At 48.6% G+C, this 21,069-nt stretch overlaps 2 protein-coding genes across 2 annotated transcripts in view; both read right to left on the bottom strand.

Annotated features, from left to right (window-relative positions):
* TRERF1 (transcriptional regulating factor 1) overlaps nucleotides 1–21,069 on the bottom strand; it is a 206,005-nt gene that overhangs the window by 62,206 nt on the left and 122,730 nt on the right. The window contains exon 3 of the mRNA XM_080664593.1: nucleotides 2,005–2,119. The gene's annotated coding sequence lies outside the window, so the exon portion shown is untranslated. The remainder of the gene's footprint in view (nucleotides 1–2,004; nucleotides 2,120–21,069) is intronic.
* Nucleotides 2,804–3,136, bottom strand: LOC308245876 (large ribosomal subunit protein eL33-like; the record flags this gene model as incomplete). Its single annotated transcript, XM_080663802.1, has 1 exon — nucleotides 2,804–3,136. One exon carries the CDS (start codon nucleotides 3,134–3,136, stop codon nucleotides 2,804–2,806), a length of 333 nt encoding a protein of 110 aa, XP_080519928.1.

Genomic DNA, 21,069 nt, shown 5'->3' with positions numbered 1-21,069 from the left:
ATAGAATAGGAGGTGAAAATACCTCAAGCAAAAAGAAAAAGCAGAAAAAATGGAAAGTATGTAAAGATGGTAGAAATGAATACCAATTCATCAATAAGATATATGCTGAGTCTAAACATCTGTGCAACAAATTGCCTTAAAATACATAAAGCACAATTTTCAGCACTGTGAGGAGAAATTGACAAATCCAGTGGAAGATTTTTAACACATTGCTCTTAATAATTGATAGATTAATCAGACAAAATCAGAAAGGAACACATCATAGACGAGTTGAACAGTACAGTGAACTAACTTAGATGCTCATATATAGAAAAATATATTCAATAATTACAGAATACGCATGCTTTTCATTCATGAAACATTCAAGGAAAAAAATTGGAAAGAGACAAAATATAAAAAAGGAACACACAGAAGTGGTTTAATGCTTACTTCAAACTCTCTCGAAGGATCCAAACCTATTTTGTCTTAAAAAAGACAGAGATTCTGTCTTGTTCATTGATGCATCTAGAGCAGCCTTGGGCAAACTACGGCCCGCGGGCTGGATCCGGCTGTTCTATCAGGTTCTCTTGCTCTCCCCTCCGCTCCTTTACTTTGAATTTATATTAGTTCACACAAACACTCCATCCATGCTTTTGTTCCGGCCCTCCGGTCCAGTTTAAGAACCCATTGTGGCCCTCGAGTCAAAAAGTTTGCCCACCCCTGATCTAGAGTCTAGCACAGTGATGGTCACAGAGGAAGCTCTTAATGCATACAGTAAGTCCTCACTTAACCCCATTGACAGGTTCTTTGACTTTAAGCGAAAAGAAGTAAAACGAAACCGATTTTACCAGAGGCGAATTAATATAAACAAGAGTTAAGTTACTACAGCATCTCATCAAGGTTATATTGAAAAGGTATTAAAGGAAATGACGTTATTCGAGGACCAGCTGTACCCATGACAAGTGAATAAAGGGTTCTCTGGAGAACAGCCTGGGTTAAGTGAGCAACTGCAGGTAATGAAATCCTTCCCCACACGGAGGGAACAAGAGGACGGAGGTGAGTGGCGTCAGGAGAATTTATACAAAAAAGGAAAGCAGAGCCAGAACAGCCATCTTCACACCGGAAGGGAGAGTCTTGTGGAAGAGTCTCCGAAAGCCGGTCTTTGTGGTTCCACATGGCAGAGCACAGACGGAGAACTTACAGAGGGAAATTCTCGGCGTGCTCTCTCTCTTTCATCGCTCAAGGCCTGTATCACTCTCCCTCTTTCTCCTAAGCTCCAAGGGCCCTTCTTCTACCTCTGTAACTTTCTAAATAAACTTTGCCTTATCATTAAAAAAAGAAAAGAAACAAGAAATCGTCCCAATATTAGCAAGAATTTTCTAACAATTCACTGTTCAACATTGGCTGGGACAGGAGTTTCTGTCCAGAACGTTCTAGGAAGCCCAGACCACAGACTGACTGTCCTTCCAATGCCATCCTATTCCAGAGATTCCTTCACCCCAAATTCCCTGGATCCCCAGTCCCTAAAAGACCTGCCAAGACCCCAGTTCAGGAAGTAGGGGAGGAATAATGAGAGCTTCAGTCCCTGGAAACTCAATTCAGGGTCCTGCCTGCTCCACCATCGGCCTCTCCATTAACCAAAATGAGCACGTTCTGTCGAATTAGGCTGACACCCACTTCCTTTCTCTTGTTTTGTTTTTTAAATATATTTTTATTGGTTTCGGAAAGGAAGGGAGAGGGAGAGAACTAGAAACACCAATGATGAGACAGTTGGTCAGCTGTCTTCTGCATGCCCCCTACTGGGGATTGAGCCCACAACCCTGGCATGTGCCCTGACTGGAAATCGAACCATGACCTCCTGGTTCATAGGTCGATGCTTAACCACTGAGCAACACCGGCTGGGCACTACACCCACAAGTCCCTGGAAACTCCATTTTTCCACACATGGGGAAAGATTACAAAAGCATATAGAATACGTTACGACGAACATTCCTACACCTTCCAGAAGAAGGGACGCAAGCTCACCTTGACCTCCGCAGCAAATGGTTGAGTTGGGGGCCTGGCTCTGGGGGCTTCTCCTGCGGCTGGCCGGTCATGCTGCTCTCATGCTGCTGGGCAGGTGGGAAGAGGAGACCTGGTTCTGTGGGAAAAAGAGGAGGAGAGGTCACTTCTTCATCGCTGCTCCCAGCTTTCCATCACCAGCCCCAGAGGACACTATCCAGAAGCCCTGGGACTTCCCGAGGATGGCCTCGCCACTCTCGGGTCACTGGGGACAGACAGGCCTATGCTGGACAGTTTCCCATGCCCTCCGTGTGCCAGGCAGGGCTCTAAGGGATGAGGCTATGAAGATGAACCACACACAGTCCCTACTCTCAAGAAACCGCCCAGCAAGACTAGTTTTCATTGCAATATAATGTGGCAAGTGCTGTGACTTCCCCAAATTCATTCAACAGCCCACCTGTCCCACAGGGGAGGAGGGCAGAGGCAGCTTACAAGTCGACAGCACAGGGCTTCTCAAACTACTGTATTTGTGATGAAGGACCAGTTGTCTTTAATTTCCAACCCATCACAAAGGAATACTTCTATAAAACTCTAGAGGCCCGGTGCACAAATCTGTGCATGGGGAGAGGGGCCGAGGACCATTGGCTGGCCAGCCCCGCCCCCTGGTTGAACTCCCAGTCTTGAGGGGACAATTTGCATATTAGTCTTTTATTATATAGGATAGTGAAAATGAACCACTAGAAAAATAAAATGAAAAATATTCACAGTACAAGCCTACTTTTTTTTTTGGAAAACAAATCTATTTTATTTATTTTCAGTAAGTTTAAATCCTTGAGGGGTACAGCATTACCCGGATCCTGTGTCCAATGGCCTTAGCAGGAAGGTTGCTTTGGAATTTAGCACGAACCATTCCACTGTTTCCATGAGCACGAATTACCTTTCCCCAGATTACTCTGGTTTTGCTTGGTTCGCCACCAGGAGTCATTGTGTTGTCCTTTGCTTTGTACACATAAGCACATCTCTTGCCTAGATAGAATTCTGTTTCATCTCGAGCATAAACACCTTCAATTTTAAGAAAAGCTGTGTGCTCCCTCTGGTTCTGGAGACCCCGCTTATAGCCAGCAAAAATGGCCTTGGACCACAGCCTTCCAGACATATTTGTCCTTATAGAAGTCCTGTTCCCAGCAGGCCTCCACAGGGTCCAAGATGGCGGAAAAAGGAAGGCAAGCACAGCTTACTTTTTAATTGTTTGATTCAACTAATGACTCTGTCACATCAGTATGAAAGTTTCAAAGTGCTTACTCCCAATATCTGTACTTTATTACGGACCAGTGACGTTTGCAGGCCAGCGCCATCCCACGAACCACAGTTGAGTAGCATCATTATAATAAGAGTTTACAGAGTGCCACTTTTCCCGAGATGTCTGGTTGATCTTGGTTCAAAGAGGGTAGCTGGAAAGAAAAATGTCAAATTTGCCCTTTGGACGTGCTTTCAGAGAGTTCAGCGAGTCTCTCTCCAGGAAGGAGAGCCACGGCAGGGACTTTGGGAAAGTGCGCGCTTGGGGTGATGGACAGAGGCAGTGGGTTCAGGGAACAAGAGCAGGAAGCTCACGGACCCTGGTCAGAGCGGTGCCTGCAGCCCTGTCCTGCTCCATCCGGGACTTCCAACCCTCTGTGACAAGCCCAGCCTGAAAGTAATCATTTCCAAAATGTCAGGGCAGCTGCTGGTGTTCGTTCCTCCTATTTAATGCTATAAAAATTATTATTTTTCAAATTGAGAAATCCTTTGTCTGTAATAGCCAGCTCCAAAAAAAGCCTGTGAGTGCCTATTGCCTTAATACTTAAGGAAGAGATTACAAGTCATTTTCACCCATTTGAATGTTTAAGAGAAAGTACTCACTCCTCTAAGCTCTCAGCTTTTAAGCAGTTCTTATTTTAAACTTTATAAGGAAATAACTCTACCGAAGAAAAATTCTTTTCAAAGTCTTTTTAAAAAAATGCAAACACACATACACTCTCTCTCCCGGCTTCAAATGCTAAATCATCTGCAATTTGGGAGTTTGTTGCTCATGAAATTCGAGCGATAAGCACATTATAAGCATTCCAATAGCAACAGAATGCTTTTGAAGCCATGTCTGTGATGTTACAAAGATTATATATCATTATCTCTGAATGTTGGCCAAGAGAAGGTTATGGAAATAACTATTTATGTACAAATAAGTCAATATAGTAATTGGCAACCTGAATAGCAGACCATGGCATGGTGGGAAGCAGGAATGCAGTTCCCTGCGCTTCCGTGAATAACTAACTGTGCTGTCCTTACCCTCAACATGGGAAAGTAGCTCTCTGAGGTCCCTCACAACAGCAACTAGTCTCAAGGGCAAGCGTTCAGCTTTGTCACCTTGTATTGGCCATCTGCTGTATGTCAGGTGCTGGGCGAGCCCTCAGGGTTCTCGAGATGCCCAAGAGAGACATAGAAACAGGTCATTACGGCCCCCCACCCCTGCTAAGAAGAGTCTTTTGGCTGGGGTTCAGGAAAAGGAAAGGAAGGTAACTAGCTCAATCCACCTATCCAAACAACCATTCGTCCATCCCATGTTGACTGAGAGGCTAGTATGTACCAGGCAAGGACAAGGCGCTGGGCGTACAACAGTCAAGACCAATGCAGCCACTGCCTTCATGGAGCTTATAGTCTAGTGGGGGAAACCAACATTTACAGGTTAAAAAGGACTCTAACTACAATAGTGATATGCCCTAAAAAAGGGGGCTACTGCTATAAAAGCATATGATAAATCAAGCACGGAAAAGGGCCAGTGGTCTTTCCTAAGGAATCAGTCTTTAATCTGAGCCCCAAGGATAAATTAGCGAAACAAAATAGGGAGGGCAGCAGAGAACCTGGGCAAAGGTCCTGTGACGAGAAGCATGGCCCGTTCCAGCCAGGAAAGAAGGTTCTAATAGGACCAAGTAGGTTCCTGAGCTTGGACCACGTTTCCGTCACTGCTGTCTTCAGGGCAAGCATTAACGACGTGCAGGTTCTTTAGAAAGTGCTTAAGACGATACCAGGAAAATAAGGTGCATATCTGTTCAATCCTCCCTTATCCTAGGCTGGCATCCACTTTATACAAGTGTTGGGACTCATCTATGTTCTCTTCAACAGCAGTAACTTGGCTAAACCCAACTGGGCCCGTGGTAAAACTGTCTGGTCAGTGCTGACCTAAAGCTGACAGTGAGTGTGCGTTTGGGGATGTGGGCGAGCATCCTATTATTAAGCTCATTGCTGGAGAAGCCTCAGGATGGCTGTGACTCGACAGGTCATACAATTTAATGCACAGAACATTAAACCTGGGTTCAAATCTGACCCACCCCTCACTGGCCATTCTTCTGTAAGACAGGGTTAGCAGTGCCCTCCCTGCAGTGGTCCCCGGCCCGCAGCAAGCATGTAGGTCCTACATTGAGCACACTGCCTGGCTCCCAGGAGGCTTTGTACATGGGGCCGCATTACTGTCACCTCACACCAGTCGGTGGGGACAGCCATGCCTCTCCCTGGATTGGAGTATCAACAGAAATCCATGAAATGATTTTCCACCCAGTACAGGGGCTGCAGGACAGCTTTGCAAGGGCACAGGGGACAGCCATCACTGACTGACCAAGGGGCCTGAAGACTCATCATTTCTTGGTGTGTGCCCTCAAGGGTCCCCAACTCTGCAGCAGTGCTGTCCCTCACCGAGTCACACCTCAGTGTTCCCAGGTTCAATCTCCCCTGAGGAATCCAGATGCCACCCCTGGGGACTTATGGGTAGGTCCCCCAGGAGCCAGGCTGGCAGCCAGCAGAGTTCTAGTTCTGGCTCCACCAGGAATGACTGGGGTTCCCTTGGACAAACAGCCGAGTCCCAGATGACAGAGGAAATGTAATGGCTGCACCATCCTGAAAGCCTCATACAGGCCAGGCGTGTATGACTTCATAGACAGTTACAAGCCCTACTAGGGTGTCAGCAATGTCTGATCAAAAAAAAAAAAATACCACCTAAGGATATATTTTTATTGACGAGAGAGAGAGAGAGAGAGAGAGAGAGAGAGAGAGAGAGAGAGAGAAACATTGATGTGAGAAACACTGATCAGTTGCTTGTCGTATATGACCTGAGTGGGGATCGAACCCAAAACCTAGGTATGTGCCCTGACCAGGAATCAAACCTGGAAACTTTTTGGCGTATAGGGCGACACTCTAACCCACTGAGCAACCCGGCCGAAGCAATGTCTGCTTTTTCTCACCACTGTGTCCATGGGCTAGCAGAGCAGTTCTCAGACCTGATGGCACAGAGTTAAGACAATCAGCAGGTGAGGAAACTGAGGCCCGCTGCCTTATCCAAGACTACAAACCCAAGCGGTGGGGCTGGACCAGGAAGCCTGAAAGGCTTACAGGATGGAAATCTTATTTCTTTCCCACAGGACCAGTGAGGACACAGCCCTGGAAGGACCCACAGCCAGTAAGCCACCAGGGAGTCCGGGCCTCAAGTTTCCCTTCTGCACACTGGGGGCAACCAATGCTGCCTTCCACACCATGCCGTTTGTCAGAGTTTAGGGGGAAATGAAGATTTAAGAGTCTTGGGGAGGGGAACAATCAATATAAAGAAAGGAACACTCTACATGGGTACTGAGAGGCCCAAACCAGAGGAAGGGTGCTCCTCAGCCACAGGGCAGTTTTAATGGTCACAGGTCACCAGGCTGAGGGGAGGGGAGAGGCAGGAGAGGGAGGGCATGTAAGATGTAAACTGTGGAGCTTCTAAAATGGGAAGCAGGACCAAATGAAGTGTGAAGCATTCCCCATGCCACCCACAGTGCATTAGAAGTTGGCACAGATTTTTAAAAGCAGGAAAAGGAGGAGGGAGAAGAGAAGGAAAACCAGGAGGAGGTGGAGGACAGGGAGCTGGAGGAGGAGCTACATCTGTAGATTTAATCTAGGAACACCGAGAAACAGTGGGGAGAGGGAACAATGCAATGAGAAATCTGAGACTGCAGTCCCTGGGGGGCCAACCATTTTGTCCCATGAGTCCTCCTATGTAGGCACGATGGGGACCTGAAATAAAACCCCCAGCAGCCCGAAAGCTTTATAGATGTGGGGAAAACTCCCATCTCCTCTCCAATTCTTTGGAAGAGGGGCTTCCTGCCCAGCCCACTCAGAGATAGAAGCAGACCACTTAATCAGGCCTTTTTGCAGCGGAGTACTCCACAACACAGAAGCCGGGCCCTTCACGTCAGTCTCAGAGCAGCTCACACTTTGTGAGCATATCAGATGGGCTCCTTGTAGGCTGACAACGGATGGCAGGCCACCATCCACTGTGTAACCTCTTCTGGCCTCAGCCCCTTGCTCAAGAGCTCCAACCAGCTGGTCTTCTAGGTCTTCATACACACTAAGCTCTTTCCTACCCCAGGGCCTTTGCACATGCTGGTCCCTTTGACTAGGATGCTCTTTTCCTAGCTCCCCCCGCATTAATGTCAGCTTTCAGGCGATAGCATCAGTGAGATTTCTTTGGCCCTCCAGAAATTTAAGCACTTATCACAGTTGCAATTAATTAATTATGTGCTAAACAAGGTGTCCAGGACTGTAAGCCCTACTATGACATGGGCAATGTCTGATTTTTTTTCACCGTTATGTCCCATGCGCTAGCACAGCAGCTCTCTCTCTCTCTCTCTCTCTCTCTCTCTAAATTTTCAAATTATTTTACACAGGCACTGAAATTTAAAACTTTTGGATCAAAAGCCTATATTTATATGGACAGTTGTTTAAAAGCTTTCAAACAAAGGAGCATAGACAACATTTGTTGTAGCCTTGTATGAATTCCAAATGACTTTCCACAGAATCTTTTATTTTTACTAGTAATTCTTTATTGTTGAAAGTATTACATGTCTCCTTTTCCCCCATTGACCACTCTTTCCCTGGCTGCTCCCGCGCGCCCCCCACCCCACTACTGTCTGTGTCCATTGGTTATGCTCATATGTGTGCATACAAGTCCTTTGGTTGATCTCTTACCAGCCTCCCCCACTGCCCTCTGAGGTTTAAGCATAGCACAGCCAGACCATCAAAAGCACAGCAGTTCTCAATCCTGATTGCATACCAGCATCACCTGGGAGATCTAAAAAACACAGATGCCTGGGTTCCACCATAAACCTATTAACTAAGCGTTAAAGCTTGCCAGGTGGTTGTAACACGTGGCCAAGGCCGAGAACAGCTGACTCAGGAGGCCTGGGTGCTACTGGGCTCCTGTCCTAGAGCAATCAGCCCAGAGTTACAGTAGGACCCCGCTCCCTTTGCTTGTGTGGATACAATGTACAATATAAATGTTCTCTTCCACCCCAGAGATTAAATGTGAGGAAATTCCTGAAGAGGGAAACAAACTGCTCATTGTTAGCAGACATACTATTCCTTTCATTAAGTGCTCCTCCCACAGCCCCTCCCCCAACACTCCTCTGTCCACTGACCCTGGTTTATCACCTTTCTCCTCAAGGCCACAGGATTAACACTTACATATTTGAGGGTGAAATCCCTTATTTATAAAAAATTAAATCAGCCCCAGCTATACCATGCAGTAGAATGCAAAACTTCACCTTAAATTTCATTAAAACAGAAGAGATCAAAGCCAGTTCGTGCTGGGAAAAGACCCTCCAAGCCAGCCCTCGGCCATAGGTAGGTGCTTCGCAAAAACTCGCCCATGGGGCACTGGGTGGGGGAGGTCACTCATGGGGGCAGAGGGGTCATGCATGGGGTAGGTCATCTCAGCTGATCTGGCCTTCCAGGGCAAGCAGAGAGCAAACTGTCCCCACCCACTCAGTGACTCTTCCTAATGGGGAGGGAGGAAGTGCTTGGGTCTGATGACCTGTGTCCCCACCCCTCGATTCATTTGTTGAAATCCTAGCCCCCCAGAAGTGATGGTGTTAGGAGGTGGGCCCACTGGAGGTGCTCAGATCACAAGGGTGGACCCTCATGAGTGAAATTAATGCTCTTATAAAAGAGACTCCAGAGCAGGCGTCCTCAAACTACGGCCTGCGGGCCACATGCGGCCCGCCGAGGACATTTATCCGGCCCGCCGGGTGCCACTGCCTGTCCTGCTTAGCAGCCAACTCGTCCCGGGCCCACAGTGCGCATAGGAATTTGTTCATAGTTTTTTTTTTTTTTAAACTATAGTCCGGCCCTCCAACGGTGTGAGGGACAGTGAACTGGCCCCCTGTTTAAAAAGTTTGAGGACCCCTGCTCCAGAGAGCTCCCGAGCCCCTCCCTCCATGTGAGGGTAGCCAGGTGTGCTGGCTCCAAACCAGGAAGACAGCCTCACCAGAACACAACCATGCTGGCACCTTGATCTTGGACTTTTCAGCCTCCAGAATGGTGAGCAACAAATTTCAAATTTCTGTTGCTTCTAAGCCACCCAGTCAGTGTTATTTCACAACAGCAGCCCGAATGGACTTAGTAAGATGTGTGAAAAAAATCCAACCTCTTCAGTAGCAAAGGGACAGCTCCCATTCCTGATGGTGTCACAAGCCGCACCCCGGACTGCTCATGGGGTCCCGCCACCCTGTGCGAGGCAGACTGTCACTGAAGTAATGGTAGGGTGAGCGCTCCTTCAAGCAGTGACTTTAGTCATGTCCATGGGGACCACCGGAGAAGTGAAGCTTCCCTTTGAACCTACTAGACTGGCCAAAATAATGAAAAAGCAAAAAATACATATTGGAGAAGTTGGAATCCTTACGCATTGCTGGTAGGAGTGGAAGACAGTGCAGTGCCCCGGCTGTGTTGCTCAGCTGGTTGGAGCATTGTCCCGAACAAAAGTTGTGGGTTTGACTCCCGGTCAGGGTGCTTACAAAGGCAATCCATCCATGTTTCTCTCTCACATCGATGTTTCTCTCTCTCTCCTTCCCTCTCTCTCTAAAACCAATAAAAACATATCCTTGGATGAAGATTTAAAAAGAAAATAGTGCAGCCACGTTGGAAAACAGTGTGGCAGGTCCTCAAAAGCTTAAACATAGAATGACCACATGACCCAATAATTCTACTCCTAAGTACACAGCCAAAAATCACTGAAAACAGGTACTCCAAACCAAAAACGTGTTCATGAATGTTCAAAGCAGCTTTATTCATAATGGCCACAAAAGTGGAAATGACCCAATTGTCCACCAACTGACCAAAAGATAAACAAATCTGGCATGTTCATGCCATGGGATATTATTCAACCACGCAAAGGAGTGACGTGCTGGCACATGCTACAACACAGATGACCCTCGAAAACATTATGCTAAGTGAAGAAAGTCAGGTACTAAAGGTCACCTACGCTCTGATTCTTTTCATCTGAAACACCCCGAACAGGTAAGTCCATAGAGACAGGTCAGTGTTGCCAGGGGCTAGGAGGGAGGATGGGGAGTGGCTGCTTAATCGTTACAAGATGTTCTTTGATGAAAATGCGTGGGCAATAGGCGGAGGTGATGGTCCCACACCCTGAATTCACTAAATGCCACAGACTTAGGCACTTTAAATGGTCAATGGTTCATTTTATGTTATATGAAATTTACCTCAATTTTTTTAAAAAAAGCTTCTTGAGCCCCACTCTGACTCAGTAGGCTGTGCCCAAGGACCTACTTTTTAAAAGAATATGTGGGTGATTCTGATGTGGGGGATCCCCGGTGTGGCCTGCAGGTCAGGGCTGATTTGTGTAAATGATGCCTTTACTGTATGTAGGTGAACTGCTGCTATTTCCTGAGTGCCAAGCATGTGCCAGACACTGGGCTTGGTGCTTGCAAACATCGTATCTCAGAATCACACTGCAGGGCAGGAATGATCACGGTTTTGTTTCAGAAATGAAGAGACGGAGGCTCAGAGAGGGTAAGGAGGCTGCCCATGGCACACAGCTGATTAAAATGGATTTGAGCCAACATCTGTCTAATTCCACAGACCACATTTCCCCATCACCCTACACTCACGCCACTGCGTTCTTTAACAAGGCTTCTGGGTGGCAGAACTGTCACTGTTGTGTTTCTAGGTGCAAATGCTCTTTGTTAGAGACTTACATCATCCTACTCAGAGTGTGGTCCTCAGTATCCCCTGGGAATTTACTAGAAATGCAGACTGCCGGTCCACACAGGTTTGCTAACTCTGTCTGTGCCATCCCCAGATATCCGTGTGCGCACTACAGTATAAGCAGGCAGCCACTAGCCACAAGTAACTATTAAAATTAGTTAAAATGAAATAAACTTTAAAACTCAAATCTTTAGCTGTACTAGCCACATGTGGCTCCCACATCGGACAGTGCATTAGAGAACATTTCCCTAACGTCAGAGTTCCACCGGCCAGTGCCATTCCCGGCGGGTATCTTGGCATCACTGTCGTCGGGAGAGGGACGATGCTCTGTGGTGTGGGGCATCCAGCACATGCCAGAACAGGAGCAGTTCTCAATCTGGGGTGACTCTGCCTCTCAAGGCACACCCGGCAATGGAGAGAAACTTGTTGGCTGTCACAGCTGGGGGACTCTATTGACATCTAATGGGTGTGGCCAGGGCTCTGCTAAACACCCTGTCACTCACAGGACAGCCCCACCGCAAAGACTCATCTGGCCCAAAATGTCAGAGTGTGAAGGTGAGAATCCTGCTCGGAGTGGTCAAGGAAACAGCCACTCTTAGTAAAACAGAGGCAGGGGACTCAGGACACCAACATGCCCTGCCCCTCTCCTCTGACCAATTCAGAACTCCTAAGCGAACAGGTGTCTATTTTTGCCAAGAATACAGAAATAAAATAAAATAATCTACAAACTCATCACAGAAATGAAGTCCCTACACCTCAGATCCATGGGCTGGGAAAGGCAGACATCCATTGTCGGCACTGCTGTGTGGAGTGTATGGTAAGTTCCACAGGAAACCAGCCTGCCTGTTGGTTATGAGTAGATAGCATTCATTCATTTGTTCACGCATCTATTTATTTAAAAGTACTTACTGAGCACCTACGATGCGTCAGGTACTCTTTCGTGTTGGAAGCGGCAGTAAATAAACGAAACCAGGTCCCTGCCTTGGTGAAGGCGAACGACAGTACACAAGTAAACAAGTACACCAGCAGCGGAACGGTGGGTGTGATAAGTGTTACGAAGGAAAATAAACCAGGGTAAGGGGATAGGATGATGGGGGACAGGTGTCTGAGGTCACCTATCTGAAGAGCAACCAGGGAAGGTCACCTGAAGAGGTGACATCTAGGAAGAGACTTGAATGAACTGAGCTTGAACCAGGTAATTCAAGGTGGTGAGAGGATTCCAGGCAGAGGGACCAGCAGGGGCTGGGTCCTTTGGTGAAAGGAGATGGTGGAGGGGAGAGGGCTGACACTGAGGTCAATGAGGCAGGCAGGGGCCAGGCGGCGGGGACAGGACGCCACGGGCAGCTCTGAGCAGAGGAGAGATGGGCTTCGTTGACTTTTTATGTGGAAAATAAACTATAGGAGGACAAGAGTAGAAAGGCCAGACCAGTGACGAGGCTGCTGCAGTCTTTTAGACAAGAGATGGTAATGACTTATTACAAATGAATTGATTAACGAAACCATTAATATTAAAACTAGCTCTCTACTTGGCTGGTGCTATCATAGTCTATCTCAGATATATCATGGGTAGACCATGCATCAAGTTGAAGCTACTTCTGTGGAGAAATGCATTCTGGGTTGCAATGGTCATGCTGGGTTTTAAGCTGGGGACAGTGAGATCTGGGAGAAGACAGAGGGAAAGGAAGGTGGAGCCAATCATCCCCCTTTCTCCAAAGTCACCAGAGGAGAGGCGTCTGAGGGGCCTTCCCATACTTCTCAGGGCCCCTGGGCAGTGGCTGGGTGAGGCCCAGCTCTCCCGCTGCAGGCAGACCAGAAGGAAAGGACAGGTCCTCTTAGACGGCACTGCAGCTGTTAGTGGAGGAAGGCGTGGGAGTCTTTTCCAAAAGCAAGAACGACTCTACTGCGGTCTCTGAGGTTTCAGGACAACAGAGCCACGTCGGGGAAACGGCCACAGAGTCAGCAGATTCAGAGCACAATGAACTAGCTGTGCCTCCTCCCAACCGCACAGCACTGGGCACGCCATCGATCTCCCGCTGCTCTGTAAGATGGAAACGGGCCGCGTCTCCCAGGGTGCTTATGAGGTCTGATCAGACAGTGCCTGTGCTGGCAGGGATGACACTCCCAGTCCAGGTGCGAAGCTGGGCACTCGCGTCTCCTGCAGCAGGTGCAGGGTGCACCTCGTCACAGGCACATGGTCTGTGCTGTCCTCCTGCCAGGCAGCCCAGCTGACCCCTCACTAATTCATCCATTCAACACTCATTTACCGGGATTAGTGCCGGCCATGGTGCTTGGAAGAAGCAGAGAGGAAGAGTCAGCCCCCACTCCTACCAGCAGCCTGTGGCCTCCACCCTGGGGACGGGGTCCGTTGCTCCTCTCCAGGCTGGCAAGCAGGCCTGGTCCTTTCTGCTGGAGTGGCAAAGGATGGTGAGAAAAAGGCAGGGCTGGCCGGGCAGAGGGAATCTGGAGAAGCTTTTGCCTTCAGCAAGGCCTCCTTCCAGCCCCCACTTCCTCCCTCCAGGCGACATGCTCCAAGAGAAAGAGAAGCCTGGATGGGTCAGAGGCCAGGGCAGCCACTCCTGACCCCCAACTCCTAGGGCACAGCATCTCTCCAGAGCTTCCCAAGGATCATCCGGAGAAGGCTCCAGCTCTGAGTCATCTGGAGCAGAGAGGAGACCTTGTAAAAATAACTCCAAGTGTGAGGCTCCTGTGCTCACATTATTCAAGATACAAAGAACTGAAAAGCAGGGCAGGAAGCAGAGGAGGAAAGTGTCGTTCCCATCAGTTTCTTCACATGACAGGCTGCCAGAAACACACTGGCTGACTCTCCCCCTCCCTCCCGCTCCCTCGCTCCCCGGAGTGATTGCATAAGCTGGAGAGAGGGTCTTCTGTGCGACCTCCTGACTCTCCCACCCACCCCTCTTCACCTGTCACCTTCAAATCTGAGCCTCTGGGTAGCCCCTGCCAGAGGGTTCGCTTGTGCCTTCTCTGATGTCTTCCATGAAATAGGGGTTCCCTTGAAGCCCCAAGAGCCTCCACCAAGCCCCATGGGTGGGATTTCTGGGGCCATGACCATGCGAGGGAGAATCTCTGGGGGACGCCAGCAGGGTTGGCCAGTTCCCTGATGGCACAGGTCGGGGGCTTCCTTGGAAGACCATGGATGTAAAAATGTTCGGATAGGCAGCAGGTGTGGCCTTGGGAGCTCACTGGTCATCTTCAGGGCTTCCTGGGCTCTGAGGGGGTTGGGGGTGTGTGTCACTTCCACTCAGCCTTCTGGAAGGTGTGTCTTTAGGGGTCACGGAGATGAGGATGGGGATTTTTGAGACAAGGAAGAGAGCCCAGTAAGACGACAAGCAAAGGAACAAGATGGGAGCAGGGAGAGGGGAGAAATCGAAGGGGATAGGCAGAGGCGTGGCCATCACGCTTTTATTTAGTGCCTACTCAACGGCCCTTCATAGGAACCCAGGAGAGTGGTGGTCCCGACCTCTTGTGGCTTACAATTAAGAACTAAAAACTACTTTTAGACAGGCGCACGTACACATTAGGAAGTAAAAACCTCAACCAAGGCATGGTAAATGTAAGGCACAGCCAAAGTTAGAGCTCTGCCTTATGCCAGTGAAAGAACTACTAGCAAATTCATCACTTTGTGCTTTATAAACACCCCTTTTCACAAGAACATTCAGTGTCTGGCTTCACAACAAGAAGCCAACCTCACCCCGGTTTTCTTTCTTTTTTAATAAAAAAATTTTAATGAGTTTATTGATTTCAGAGAAAGGAAGGGAGAGGGAAAGAGAGAAACATCAATGATGAGAGAGAATCATCAATGGGCTGCCTCCTGCTCTCCCACTACTGGGGATCGAGCCCGCAACCCAGGCACGTATACTGACTAGGAATCGAACTGTGACCTCCTGGTTCATAGGTCAACACCCAACCACTGAGCCACACCGGCTGGGCTCACCCTGCTTTTTAAATGTCCACAGTTATGTTAGGGCACAGACACTAATAAGCCTTGCAAAATCAAGCTCACACATCCAAAAGGTATCTGTTATGTGCTAGGCATTGTTCTATGTGATGGGCACACTATGGTCAACAAGGAAGACAAAACTCCCTGCCCTCGGGAGCTTTCATTTTAATATGGGGAAACAGAAATAAAGGAAATAACTAAAACTCATAGTCTGTTAGGTACCATGGACAGAATTAAAGAATGAAACGGGTAGTGGTCCAAGAAGGCCTCTATGAGAAGGTGACATCTTCTGAAAAACGACCTGAAGGGGAGGGAACCATGGGTAGGTGTGGGGGAAGGGCATCCCAGGCAGAGGGAACAGCAAGCACGGCCCCGAGGTGAGTGCACGCCTGACGTGACGAGGAATTAGGGGAAGGCTGGTGTGGCTGAACAGGGAGAAGGAGGAGGAAGCAGTAGGAAATGTGGCCACAGAGCGTCTACAGATGATTTAAAAATGAATAAAACGGAGAAACACAAACACGATGGTGCAAACAGGTTGTTCACAGGGGGCGCTTGGGAAAGGCCTTGGTAAGGAGGTGTCGGTTGAGCTGAGACCTAGACAAGACCCGAGAAGAGAACATTCAAAGCAACAGGGGCAGCAGGAGCTCAGCCCTGAGCAGGGATGAGCGAGCACATGGCAGGTGCACGGGGGTGGGGGGTGGGAGTGGGGGTGGGTGGGACAGAGGCGGGGGGGCGTGGAGTTTCCCTTTGAGGGCAGTGGTTCTCACCTGCAAGGATTTTGCCTGGAGGCATATGTGGTCATCACAACTGGGGAAGTGCTTTGGCATCTGGTGGGTGGAGGACAGGGATGCTGCTAAACCTGTCAGAATGCCCAGGACACAGGATTATCTGCCTCGAAACGTCAATGGTGCCGAGGAGGAGAAGCCCTGGTGTAGGGCCTTACAAGTCACAGGAAGCCTGTGTGCACACAGAAGCACAAACTGAGACTAACGAATGCTTGTGCCTCACATCCTCACACCCATCCCATCCGGTCCAGGGTGCGTGTGCGGAGAGGAAGGAGAAGGATGCGAGGATCAGCTCTGAGGACACAGGAGTCAGGGTGGGGATGCAGACACTCACTCCAGCCTAAGCTGGAGCTAAGAGGGAGCTTCTGGAACAGAGAGAAAGGAGGCTGAATGTGGGGAGGCCACGCGCAAGCCCACCATGGCACCGTGGCTGTTTTCAAGCCGTCGATGTAGCTGAAGAGTCGAGGCAGGGCCCTGGGTGGTGGGGAGAGGAGCCACTCTGTTGCAGTGAAAGGGCAAAGGGCCGGAGAATCTCCAGGCGCGGACAGCACAGTTCGAGGCCAGCGTGTAGACACCCAGGACTCAAGGATGAAATTACCAAGCGAAACAGCCATGGGTTGAAGAAAAGGGACTCGGGAAGGTGTGACATGGGGGGAGGACCCCCAAACCCAGCGACACAATACCTGGAAGAGGCAACTAAGAGGGCCCAGAAAATACGGGGCACTTAGTAGATCTCGAATTTGGTTAAAAACTACAGAATGGGTTGTTCTCTGCTCCACTGGGAGTGAAGGCACCTGGAAGTTAGGCCTCCTCACTGCTGGTCAACGCAGCCGGCACTGCAGGTCACAGCGACTTCATTTCTCCCCGAAGTCAAGTAAGTCCACGGACAGACGGGGAAATGGCCCAGATGACCAAGGACTCTGACATGCAGTTAACCCCACGCACACCCCTCCTCCTCACCCTGCTGATAACCTCGATGAGTCATCCGGAGAAGCTGGGCCCACCCCAGTGGAAAGAGATTCTAGGTGAGGTTTCCATCACTTAGAAATGAGGAAAATTCCTGGGTGTAGAAACAGGCCGCGCTCACCACGCAGGGAGGCCTTCCTCACTGAGGGGAGGTGAGAGGGAGGGGCTGCCTCATAGTGACGGTTCCAACAGCATTTCTGTGGCAGTCAGCCCGAGGGTGTGTGGGCACAAGGAGGGGCCACCCTCACCGGCACCCACTCCGTGCTCGCTCCCTTCCTCTCGTTTTTAAATCATATTCATTCTTCTCCACCGATAAAGCACGCTCACTATAAAAATTTTAGTTAACATTTACAAAATAAGAAGGGAAACCACTCATAATCCTGTCACTTTGGGAATATTTCCTCTCCCCCCCCCCCCCGCCCTTCTTTTGTTAAACTTTTAGGACACTGTGGTTGAGATCACGTTGTATACATAATTTTGTGTCCTGTTTCTAACATAAGCATCTTGTCTTGTTATTAAAAGCTCTCTGTAAATACCAGCTTTAATCACTGAATAACAACCCATCGAAAATGATGGTGTATTCCCTCAGGTCATGAGAAGCATTCCTCCAAGCGTCTATTTCACCTGGCACAGGTCCTGTACGTGACCCCGTAGCACTGAATACAGGGAAGTGTCACCATTTTCTAGTATTTACTACCAAGTGCCAGGTACGCTGCCTCCTGCTGTGTCAGGTGGCGTTGGGGTTCGATGTGGGGACAACCTAAGTCACACTGGCACATGCAGAACGTTTTCCCTTTCTCCAGACTCGGGGCCTCTACACTTCACATGGCCGAGGGTCATATCCCATCCCGTTCTTGTAGGCAGCAGCTCTCACCCTGCCCATGTGGTTGAGAGGAAGCCCCAGGTCCTAGTTAGGCCCAGGGAATGGAGAAAACATGGCTTCGGTCCTGAGAAGCAGGGGCAGTGTGGACAATGGAAATGGCCATCAGGTACAAGGATGTGAAAATGTTGGTCAACCCCAGCCTGCAGGGCAATCAGCCGCCTGGTTATCTAAACAGAGCTCTAGAGGCACACACAGGGCCCATTCATTTCAACGCTCCTGTCTGTGGCTGCTTTCAGCCACAAGGAGCAGAGCAGTTGTGATGGAGACCATATGGCGCGAAAGCCTAAAATATGTACTACTTGGCTCTGTAAGACAGTTTGCTGACCCTGTGTTTGGAGGCCAACCAAGCATCCTCCAAATCCGTGCTCCTTACTTAGCTGAGCGTTGTCACTGAGAAGCCAGAATACCATCTCCGCCCCTCCCCCGCGCCCCCCCCCCCCCCCCCCCCCGCCGTGACTAGTTCTCACCAACAAAATGTGGGCCAAGGGCCGTGTGTCATTTTGGGGCCAAATTGGTTGGGAAGTGGGCGAACCTCTGCTGCCTCCTTTTTCCCCTTCCACCCGAACCCAAGGAACTCCTGGGCCCTGCAGTCACGTTTCTCATCGTTTTTTCATGATTCCCCCTGAAAGGAGCATTTTTAGACACTTTTTCCCAGTCTCCTTCCTCCATGAGACTGTAATGCCAGAGGTTAACATCTGTCTGTTTAGGTGCCACATGTATATCATGTAGGATTCCCCCCCTTGAGTGCAATATTGCCCCGGTGAGAGCGTGTCCTCCAGAGCGTGACAGTCACAGGTGTAAGGTGCCCAGGTCCCTAAGTTACCTTGTGGAGGCATGCTGGGTGCATCTGAGTGGCACCTGCATTTGCTATAAGAGCAAGAAATGACTTCTATCATGTTTGACCCCCAAACTAGGCGATGGTCCTGGCAGCTAACACTGCCTTAACAAAGTTAATACAAGATCTAAATTTGATCATTTTTTTAAAAAGTACAAATTGGATAGGAATGGGTAGGCATGTAATATTATAAACAACAAGGAACCTCGCCTAAATCCTAAAGAAGGTACATCTAGGATGAAAAGCCCCTACGTTAGATGGGGGAGAGGTTAGCCTGTCAGCACTTGCAGTGATGCAGGCGAAAATTTAAAACTGATTCAAGATGAATTCATGAGAGCAGCCTATGAAAAACGGACAGCAAACCCACTGCATTCATGTACATCCTCCCTGTCTGGACACATGATCACCAAGATGAGAGTGGAGGAATTTTTTTTAAAAAATATATTTTATTGATATTTTACAGAGAGGAAGGGAGAAGGATAGAGAGCTAGAAACATCGATGAGAGAAAAACATCGATCAGCTGCCTCCTGCACACCTCCCACTGGGGATGTGCCTGCAACCAAGGTACATGCCCTTGGCCGGAATCGAACCCGGGACCCTTCAGTCCGCAGGCCGACGCTCTATCCACTGAGCCAAACCGGTTTCAGCAAGGAGGAATTTTTTAAAGACATAATTTCAATCAGCAAAGGAAACAGGTGAGGGCTCCTGGGGAAGAGACTGAAACAACTTTATGGGGAAGAGACAGACTGTGGAAGACTAGGACTGACGCTGCTCACAGGAAGCCTGAGCCTGGAAGGGGCTCAGACATTATGGGAGTCCGTCAGCTGGCAGAATGGCCAAGAGGCATGTGACTCAGAGATGCCAGGAATCAGATGTGAGGCTGGACAGGAGGAGTCTATCAAATCTGAAGTCACGCAGTTGAGTCCGCCACAGGAGACTCATGGGGCAGCCAGGTATGCACTCTCCCAAGCAAAAGATAGGACTGTCCTCCTCTGAAGAAACCAAATGGACCCACAGAAAAGGCATGAGGTCCAGGAAGCAGTGTAACTAACCTAGTGAAATACTATAGGAAAACCCCAGATGACAGTTGGGTATTAGGCTTAGAGTAACCAGGTCAAACTTGAGGGAAGGGAGAATACATAAAAGACCCAACTGGCTAGAGAGTTTAAGGAGGAAATGAGAAAGAAGAAAGTCAATGAGATACTCTTGGAAAAATAAAAAGCTATTTACAAGGAAAAAAAAAAAAAAAAAGGATTCAGAACATACTTCTTGGCTCCAAAGAGGATAAGAGGTCAGTTATCAACCTCATACCCTTAAAAGTCTTTGGGAACAGACCAGTAAGTAAACGAGCCAAGCAGGCTAGGTATGTGGGCACACACACTGTGCGAGTGGCAGGGACTGTGCAAACTGGAGTGGCCTGCCCATGGGAAAGCTGGCAGCCTCCAGCAGTGTCACCCTATGTGCCAGATCTCCCAACTTTTAGAACAATATCTCAAACTCTCAATCTTTTGTGAAAACTCTCCCTTTTTTAAGAATGTTGGCTGAAAATTTTTTTTAAAATCACTAGGCAAACCAAACAAGTATGTCGGAGAGTTAACTATAGATGCACAACTTGTTTCTACATTCACAGTAACAGAAACTCCATCTGCTGGTCTTCCAGTCTTTAGGATCAACCTACAGATTTAATGGCAGTTACAAAATAAAGATGTTATCACCCTTAACAATGCACAAGTAAAGCCCTAGCTGGTTCGGCTCAGTGGATAGAGCATCAGCCTGCGGACTGAAGGGTCCTGGGTTCGATTTGGTCAAGGACACATAACCGGGTTGTGGGCTCGATCCCCAGTAGGGGGCATGCAGGAGGCAGCCTTTCAATGATTCTCTCTCATCGCTGATGTTTCTTTCTCTCTCTTTCCCTCTCCCTCCTTCTTTGAAATCAATTAAAAACCAAAACAATGTACAAGTAAAGATAGAGAGGACAAAACTGGAAAGTGGAAGGAGGCTGGGGTAAGGACACTAACATCTTCGTCTTTCTGAACAGGGAATCAAGAGATGCGGTTGTTAATGAACAAGAATTATGACAGGAAGAATCTCACTTCTCAGGCTAACCAAGCTGAGGAAATATAAATAACAACACCACTATGTTGTGAGGATGTGGGGAGGGGATAGAGGGTTGTATAAGGGAGCTAAATCGTCACTTATCACAACAGGAAGTAGGCTGATAACTTCTAAAATAGGAGTAAGATAAAAGCACATTATTTAAAAATATGGAGCCTGCCAAAACCGGTTTGGCTCAGTGGATAGAGCATCAGCCTGCGGACTGAAAGGTCCCAGGTTCGATTCCGGTCAAGGGCATGTAACTTGGTTGCGGGCACATCCCAAGTAGGAGGTGTGCAGGAGGCAGCTGATCGATGTTTCTCTCTCATCGATGTTTCTGACTATCTATCCCTCTTCCTTCCTCTCTGTAAAAAATCAATAAAATATATTAAAAAAAAAAATATGGAGCCAGAAAAATAACTGAAAGAATTAAAAGTGGCTGGCCCAAGGGAGTGGGACTCAGGCAGAGAAGGGGCCAGGAGACTGTTGTTTTTATTATAAACT

This window comes from Plecotus auritus (genome assembly GCF_963455305.1).
Source record: "Plecotus auritus genome assembly, chromosome: 4".
NCBI classification, from domain to species: Eukaryota; Metazoa; Chordata; class Mammalia; order Chiroptera; family Vespertilionidae; genus Plecotus; species Plecotus auritus.
The sequence above is the reverse complement of the archived record's forward strand: the minus strand, read 5'-3'. Positions and strand labels throughout refer to the sequence as shown.